The sequence below is a fragment of the Hippoglossus stenolepis genome, chromosome 2 (assembly GCF_022539355.2).
Source record: "Hippoglossus stenolepis isolate QCI-W04-F060 chromosome 2, HSTE1.2, whole genome shotgun sequence".
In the NCBI taxonomy this organism is placed as follows: domain Eukaryota; kingdom Metazoa; phylum Chordata; class Actinopteri; order Pleuronectiformes; family Pleuronectidae; genus Hippoglossus; species Hippoglossus stenolepis.
The window spans coordinates 28,781,070-28,790,014 of NC_061484.1; the positions used below are offsets into that span (position 1 = coordinate 28,781,070).

The 8,945-nt window shown below is 45.8% G+C and overlaps 1 protein-coding gene across 1 annotated transcript in view; it reads left to right on the top strand.

The window, feature by feature from the left end:
- cacna1ab (calcium channel, voltage-dependent, P/Q type, alpha 1A subunit, b) overlaps positions 1-8,945 on the top strand; it is a 128,259-nt gene that overhangs the window by 76,084 nt on the left and 43,230 nt on the right. The window contains exons 25-28 of the mRNA XM_047341552.1: positions 78-137; positions 242-348; positions 7,332-7,431; positions 8,474-8,634. Coding sequence (XP_047197508.1) covers positions 78-137; positions 242-348; positions 7,332-7,431; positions 8,474-8,634 — 428 coding nt within the window. The remainder of the gene's footprint in view (positions 1-77; positions 138-241; positions 349-7,331; positions 7,432-8,473; positions 8,635-8,945) is intronic.

Here is an 8,945-nt window from a genome sequence, read left to right on the forward strand (position 1 = left end):
CTTTTTGTTCGTCTCTCTGTTTCTCACTGATTCTCCGCTGTGATAATTATATCTCACTGTGTTGTGTTGCTCTGCAGGTGCTGCGTTATTTTGACTACGTTTTCACAGGCGTCTTCACGTTCGAAATGTTGATCAAGGTAACAAAGTATCACTCAGTGTGTGTTTCTGTGTGTATTTGTGCTGTGTCCGTGCACTGATGTGTGTGTGTGTAGTTGTACTGAGCCTGCTCCCTGTTTTCCAGATGGTGGTGCTCGGCCTGTTTCTCCACCAGGGCTCCTACTTCCGCGACTTGTGGAACATTCTGGACTTTATAGTGGTTAGTGGTGCTCTGGTGGCCTTCGCCTTCACGTAAGTGCCCCTCCCTCCCTCCCTCCCTCCCCCCTGACCCTCCACCCTCCTCTTCATCATCTCCACCACACACACACACACACACACACACATTTCTCCATCCACAGAAAGACCCTCGTCACCCAGCCTCGTGCGTCCGATACAACAGGCAACGCTGATGTTTCTCCTCTAACTTCAGAAATCATCACTTCTTCATTAATCTGTTTTTTTTTTAACTTCCTCCGATTCCTCTCTCTCTGCTCTAGCCTCGCCTCGTTCTCTTCCTCCTTTACTATTATTATCTCCAGGGTTTGACATCTTCTCTTCACATCTCTCCTTCCTGCCTTCATGTCTTTCCTCCATCTTCATCCCTTCCCTTCCTCATCGGTCATGATCGCGTGGCATTGTATCAGCAGGTCTTTCTCCACGTTTCATCGCCACGTCACCTGGACAAACCACCCGAGATCTTTCAAATCCAGTCCTACATTTTCCTCACCCCTAAGATCCGCCCCGTCCCTGAGCTACACCCTAAAAGTGAAAAGGGCTCCTCGGCGCATTTTGACCCCCTCTGAAAAACTACACCCGCACACGTCTAAGTGATTGGAAAGCATTTCTTCAGCGAGGACCCTTGAAACAAGTTTTTAGAGTGTAGCTGCAGCGTTACACCCACCTTCACCCTCCACCAACCTCAAACCACCTTACCAACCATCCCAGACGTGATTCCCATTTACTGTCTGATCTAATAAAAGCACCTCCTGCTCCTTTTCTACATTCCTCCTCCCGATCTTCCTTGCTCCTGTTCCCTTGTGTCAATCCATGCCGCTCTGATATTTCCACCAACCAGGCCGTGAGTCATCCCTTCCTGTTTTCTTGCATCTAAAGCCCCCGACTCTGATTCCCCAAACCTTTGCTCATCAACACACACCCCACTCCCAGGTCCTTTACAGCTCTGGTCCCTGCTGATGCCTTCACGTCCTTTCAGATAACTCCTCCTCCTCCTCCTCTCTCATCATTATTACATTTTTACATCAGATTTCCCTCTACAACCTTCTGGATCCTAACATACAGCAGATAGAGTAAGACAACAAGGGAAGAAGGAGCCACCTTCGTTTCTTTCAGTCAACTCGGGTCCATAATTGCGACCGATTTTGAAATCTGGTTCAACTTTGCTCTCTATAATTCTAGACTTGTCTGAAAGTAGCTTAATCGATATCAGTTCCCTAAATATGGCAGATTTTTTTTCATCAATTGCAAAGTTAAACAAAGCGATAAAATAAATTCGTGAATCGGCTCATTTGCCACGATCCTCACTGAAATTGAATGAATTCTCTCTGGGTCGATGTCCCGTCCTTCCACCAGGTCCATTGAGCAGTTCTTGCATAAGTCTGCTGACAATCACACAAACACACTAATGGACACGTGACGTCTTTGGCCCAAGTGCTGTAATTAGCCCAAGTACTGCTGAGGGTGATGAGATTTATTTATTTTTGATTAGTTTTTGGTCATAAACCAAAGTATCAAACAAATTGACCTGCTGGTGATACATATATAATATATATTAAGGGTTCACCACAGTTAATACAGTTTATCCATTGGGGACCATGAATATCTGTATCTGGACAAATCTGGAAGAGTCGTAGGAAACTGCTCAAGATTCCTTTGTCAGTCCCTGAACAGCTTTTGAGGTATTGAGACAATCTTTTAACCCCTTTTGGACAATTTAGACGTTTCTGCACGTTCTTGCTGTATGTTGGGAAAAGTTTCAGCCATTACTCTCGTGCTTGCCGTTACCTTCCCTCCCTCTGTAGTCAGCCCCCTCCACCCCTCCAAACTCCACCACTTCCACCCACCCCCCCCTCTCCAACAGCCATTCAAGCAAAACCACATCCTCCTGTGCAAAAAACCATCCTCCTGCCCTCCTCATCCTCCCCCGTCCTCCGGGCCCGAGGTCCCCGGACAGTCGGTCCGTGGGGGTGAGGGCGCCCCAGACACCTTTAACCCTTTAAGTGCCCAGGCTATCCGTCCGCCACAGGAAGGAGCACCCCCACCCATGCCTCTCTTTTTACTCACACACAAGAAACACAAACACACACACTCATCCGCCGCTCTGGCCAAGCTAAAGGTATTTAACTCTCCTTCCTCTGCACGACCCGGGGAAAGCAGAATGAGCGTGGGAGGGAAGGAGGGAGGCATGCTGGGTGAGGGTGTGGTGGGTGGAATGATTTGTGATAAAGGTAGTCAACAGGTAAATACATATGGATTAAATATGTATGATTACTATGATATATGCACCTAAGAAGGACTGAGTGAGGGAGAAAGAAACGAGACGCTTGTGTGCATCTTCCTCAGCTCAGTGGATGATCACTGCATGTTTGTGGCTGCATGAAGCTGAGCACAACCTGTGATGCAGTAGACAGCATCACTCAGAGCTGTGTTTGCGATGTTCAGAGAAACAGACAATGAATGTGCTCAGACAGGATCCACAGCGGAGCCTCTCACGCCCCGTCCACACTGATGCGGATATTTTGACCAACTATTCCCTCTGCGTTTGAGCCTCTCGGCCACATGCAAGCGTTTCAAGTTTTGCTTAAACTGAGATTTCCAACGTGCAGATTTTAACGAGAATGCAGCCGAAACAACAATGGCGAGGATACGTTGGTGTCTCTCTACGTTGAGTTAGCACTGCTCGGTCTAATTACTAGTTTGCAGCTAAATTTAGCCTCATTGCACCAAACGGATTCTCTATGTGAATCTGCAGAATCTGTAGCGAGCTTCTGATTTCTGTTTCCACATTGACCAATCACAGGTAAACAGTCCGTGTGGAAAGCAAAAGAGGTGCAATGACTAAAATGCATCAACTATCGGTTATTTCATTTGTCTGTATTCATATGCAGACGGCTGCTAATATAGAGATTAGCCAAAATGTCGTCTGCACCTAAATCTCTAGTGTTTTGTGTGAAGAAACGTGAGATGTGTGTTATCGTCAGACTGTGAACAGCGAATAAATATTGGTTGTTGTCCCCAGATGCTGATTCCTCATCAGAAACGATAGCTGATGGCCTCGAAGATCACTGAACCACCTTCACATGCGTCCTCCTCGCCCAATATTACTCAGACCTCAGCGTTCTTCTTTGGTATCTGACGGATCGTTGATGGAGAGCGGCCCGAGTTTGTCTTGTTCGTTGTATATTTGTATAACAGAGAGGAAAATGTTCATCCCCAAAAAAATATCCGCAGTAGTGTGGACAAGGCATTGGACCCTGTTTAGACCTGATAATTACATGAGTGATCCAATCAAGTGGACACGCACCTAAAAGCCTTAAGATCTGATGATATTCAGAGGTCACAGGTTCACAGAAGGATCAATAATGACAGAACCCAAACACGAGAGGGAATTTCACTTTGTTGGAACATTTTAAGAATCAGAAATACTTTCTGATTCTTAAAATGTGAAGTGAAACATCACTTTATCAGAAGATAGAAGAGCGGCATATCGAGAAGTTATTAAATTCTATTGTGCCATGTGGCTGATAAGTTTATTACAGGAAGTTGAGAATCACTCCACCGCTGCACCCCCCTCAGCATGACCCCCCCGCCGACAAAGGGGTGCCTCCTCCCCTCTACCGCTGACCTCCCCTTCCTCTTCTCGCCATCTTTAAGGTTCTCCCCTCGCTTCCCACTTCTTTATTCGTCCCTGTCTCAAGGCGATGCCCCCTTCGCCTCCTTCTCTCCACCCTTCCTCCCTCGACCACCATCTCTCCTCCTCTCTGCCTCCTCACTCCCACCATCCGCTCCAGGGCTGAGATGTAGAACGTTTTTTGCTTAAAGGGGCTTCACATCGTCACACCTATGAAATCTCTCTCTGACGCATGACTTTGTTTAAAAGCAGGTCCGTGACGGAACCATTGTGCGGAGGATTTTTTAGCATGGTCAGAGTGCAATGGCTTCATACTCTTCTGGGTTTTAAACACAACAGTTGCGCTTCTGGCTCCCATCATCCTCCGAGTAAACGCTGAATGAACCGTGGTTGTGACTGGGAGCTGCATGCAGTCGCAGTCCTCTGTGAGAATGCCCTGTCTTCCTGTGGGCGGTGTGTGTGTATGGGACAATACACACAAGTCCTGGTTTCTTGAGGCTCCGCCTATGTGCTCTGTGACATGTCAAGAAAACCTGGAACCGGCCACTTGTTTAGATTTAGTGCCGCTCTCCTCCCCCTGCGCAGATGTGCATGCAAAAGAGCTTTGATAAAATCCCACCAGATGATTGCAGATCTAATGAGGGCAGATTGTGCTGTACGCTGCTCTAATTGATCATTATGGTGCGATAAGATAAGAATCGGTGTAGATGGATGCAGCAATCGAGTTTCCTCCTCCGGCCGTGAAGGTAATTCTTCATAGAGCTGGTGGCTCGGCAGAAGAAGCCAGGAGACGAGGAAGGTTTGCATCCACACTCTGAGCCAGCGGCTGCTCTTATTGTTCTGTAGATCTCCAGAAGTCGCCTGAGAATATAATGTGTGGACGTCTCTTGAGTGGAGATAAGTGTTTAAGTCTTAATGGAGAATAGACGATGTTTGCATTTAGACTTGTTTCCAGACAATGTCCACATTCATTCATCACTTAATTTCGCAAAAATGTGTCTATAATCTGTAAATCAGACACATAAATGTTAAAAATCTGACCATCCAATCAGAATCCCAGACGACGAGTTGCTAAATCTTCCGATTCCATTTGAGATTTGAAAGAATATTGCCGTTCAGATTTGAACTTGGTGATTTCACAGCAAAGGAATAAATGTGCGTTTTATTACAACACAGAGGCTTCACTGAATCTGCCGACGTATCTACAGGAGACGGGTGTGTAAACATCCCATAGGGTTGTTATGGAAACAAGGGATGGGTCAAGGGGGGTGTGGAGTAAGATGATGATGAGTGTAGTGGGAGGGGGGGTGGGGGGGTTACTGAGCAGCTATGTCCATCTTGCTGTCCTTCCTTCTTTGTCTGTCTCTCATGTGGATGTATTTTTCCCTGTTTCTACCAAACCCCCTCTCTCTTGTCCTGTGTCTGTTTGTCGCTCTCTCTCTCTATCAATGTGTGTCTATGTCTCCTTCCCTACCTTCCTCCTCTTCCTCCTCGTCCTCCTCGTCCTCCTCTTCTTCTGTCTCTGTCTCTCTTCCTGTCGCTGTCACTGCCTCTCGCTGTCCCCACCTTCGTTGAAACTCGACAGGACCAGCACCCGGTAAAGTGTCATCCTCCTCTTCCTCCTCCTCCTCCTCCTCCTCCTCCTCCTCCTCCTCCTCCGCTCAGTCCCCTGCTCTTCATCACCGGATCAAATTGGCTTCTCTCTCTTTCTTTCTTTGTTCTTCTGATCGTTCGTACTCATTGGCGCCGTAACGTTTATACCACATAGGAAACCATCCACATGCCTCACGTTCAGTCCTGCAGGTGCTGAGAGTCTGAAATTAAAGACACTGTAGTTCTTTTAATTCACATCACCGTCCACTCAAGGATCTTTTCCGGCGAAGGGACAGTTCGACAACACGTCTCTCACACGTTAAACTCCAGACTCAGAGATGCTGTTGTCGTTAAGCTGGTGTGCGTGCGTGCATGTGTGTGTAGTAGGAATGTCGTTAATTCCGAACACCTATGGCCTCGCTGGGCTTTACTCTAATACTCTCAAGCTGCTCTGATAGAGAGAACTCAGTCCTACTCAACTTCAGAGGAGGAAGGCCTATTGATTATTGATCGAGTCTCTCACACACACACACACACACACACACACACACACACACACACACACACACACACACACACACACTCACATGCACGCACATGTAGAACTGCCGAGGCTCAGACTCAATCAATCAGCCTTGAATTGAATTGTCTTAGGTTTTCTGCCACGGGAGCTGAGTTCATAGTTAAAGAGCGAGCCTTGATGGACGACCTCTCTTCTTGGCAGCCGTCCACACGCCTCCTGCCTCGTTTTTTGTTTTGTTCTTTATTTTGAAAATGGCCCATCCACTTACAGTGAAGATCAACTCGGCTATTTACTCCCTTGACAGCCCGATTCCTCCTCACTGATATTGGTTCATGTACAAATCACGAGCACGATGTTCAGTTGTGTGCGTCGGCACATTAAAACACACGCACACACACACATGCCGAAGACGTTTGTCAAATCGTTTCCTCCGGTCGCTCTCACGGCTCGTTTGACTTTGTCGTTGCTTGTGTGTCTTATGATGACATGTGATGTCACTTGCAGAGCATGACATCACATGCTCCGAGAGTCTCACATAGCCTCGCTTTCCTGTCCACGCCTCCTTCGAGTCGCGGTCGCCAAAGAAAAGCACAGTAACATTTTCCAGAAATTTGGGACGAGATGGAGAAGGAAGCTATGTGAAACGTGTCAGAGTCCATCAGTGTGAACAGACTCAGGATTATTGTGACATAATCCGGAACCATGTGATGACTTAACTTCATGTGTCCACTTGTAAAAACTCCCATTTCCTCCGAAGAACCGAACAGCGTGTCACTGAAAAAGAAAGAAAGAGGTTTGGCTGGGCACTCTGCCGGGAGTTGCCTGTCGATATGGAATGAGTGAATGTCTCTTGTGTGACGATTACGATAAGTGATTAAACAGATGATGCTGCTTCTCGATGTCCATGAAACCAAACGGTCAGGAAACTGATCGCTCTTCACCCGGTTTCATGTTTGACGCACACGTGCCGCAGAGTCTTTGTCCTGCAGCAGAAGAGACTCTGAGAGCGTTGATTGTCCACACGAGTGAAATGTTTTATACAAGATGTCACATCGTGTGTTGTTTGACTGTAGAGTTCATGTTTGAGATGAAGTGCAGCACATACCTTCACCCCACCTCACCCCCTTTCTATCTATATGATAGTTGACCATAGGGTTGGGTAAAGAGTTGATTGTTCCATCTCCTCATTCCTCGGCTCCGCTCTCTATCTTCCCCTGACACTATTGTTGTTGTTCCCTGGCTGAACTCTAGGGGGAGCAGCAAGGGCAAAGACATCAGTACAATCAAGTCCCTTCGAGTGCTGAGGGTGCTGCGTCCTCTAAAGACCATCAAGCGTCTCCCCAAGTTAAAGGTACGACTCACGACGTCAGATGGTGCGTCTCTTAACCCCAAAGCCTAATTCATGCTTCTGCGATGAAGCTACGCCGTAGACGTGTACCCTTAGCAGAGCCCTACGCCGTACCCTGACGTGCACCTCCCTCAAACTCCAACTACGCATCGAGGCGACGCAGAACGCAGGAGCTGTGATTGGTCCGCTTGGTAGAACCGCATCTCCGGCAGACCCGCCGCCATTTTTGAATTGAGCAGAAGAAACGAACACGGACGACGTCCTTCTTTTTCACGTTGCAGTTCTTTAAGAAAAAGTAACGGCTCTTCAACGTCTATCAGCTCCAACACGATCCGTGAGAATTTGTAAAGAAGTGGACCAGAAATCGGAAGACACCCAACACCCACACAGAAACTCTACCGCCACTAGTGTCTCGGCGGTGTAATTGCAGCGCCACTCACACACCTACGTACAACTATGATGCTCGGCCTCGTGCGTAGCTTCAACGCAGAAGCATGAATCAGCCTGAGCCCCTAACGCTAATTTTCAGGGTTACAGGAATGTTCAGGGGACTGACTCTTCACCATTAGTTATTATTATATCAATTGAAAACATAAGATAAGATAAAATAATCCTTAAAAGCCCAGGATATGAATAAATAAAGGTAATAAAAGAATAAAATTGAATAAAAAAGAAATATAAAAGAACACAAAATCTGAAAATATTCTATATACAGTGCAGATAACATTGAATCAAGTGAAATGTTGTGATATATTGCTACGTAATCAACTGAGCAGCAATATGGCTCAACCGAAGATATATAATATATATATGATAAATATAATATGAACAAAGTACAGTACAATATACAATGAAATATGTAGTACTAAGAGTAATGCTGCTAATATTACTATTGATAGAGGAATAATATCAGAAAACACTACATACAGTGATAGTTGTGATTTAAACATATTTGTACACATATTGCACTGCATAACAACCTCAGATAGATATTATAATATAATATTCAGCCTGAAAGAGTAATTGGTTCACGTCTTCCCGACAGGCCGTGTTTGACTGTGTGGTCAACTCCCTGAAGAACGTGCTGAACATCTTAATCGTCTACATGCTCTTCATGTTCATCTTCGCTGTCGTGGCCGTTCAGCTGTTCAAGGGTCGATTCTTCTACTGCACGGACGAGTCCAAAGAGTTTGAGCGTGACTGCAGGTCAGTGACCACACGACTCCAACGGCACAAACATCAGTCCATTCAATCCACTGACAACAAACTAAAACACTATTTTGAGAAGTTTATTAATTGTGTCAGTCATTCACAATTTCATTTAGTTTTGTAAACTTATTATTTCTGGGTATTTAGACTTTGCAACGTTTTTCAAAGATCTGGCAAAAATTGTATAAGACTATAAGATTACCAGATAAATTGAGGAATCTGCAGATTAATTGATGTTTTTTTTTTTTTTAAATGTCTTTTTACAAGACGTTTGATTGTTTTGTTGCTTTATTTAATTCATTGTTCTC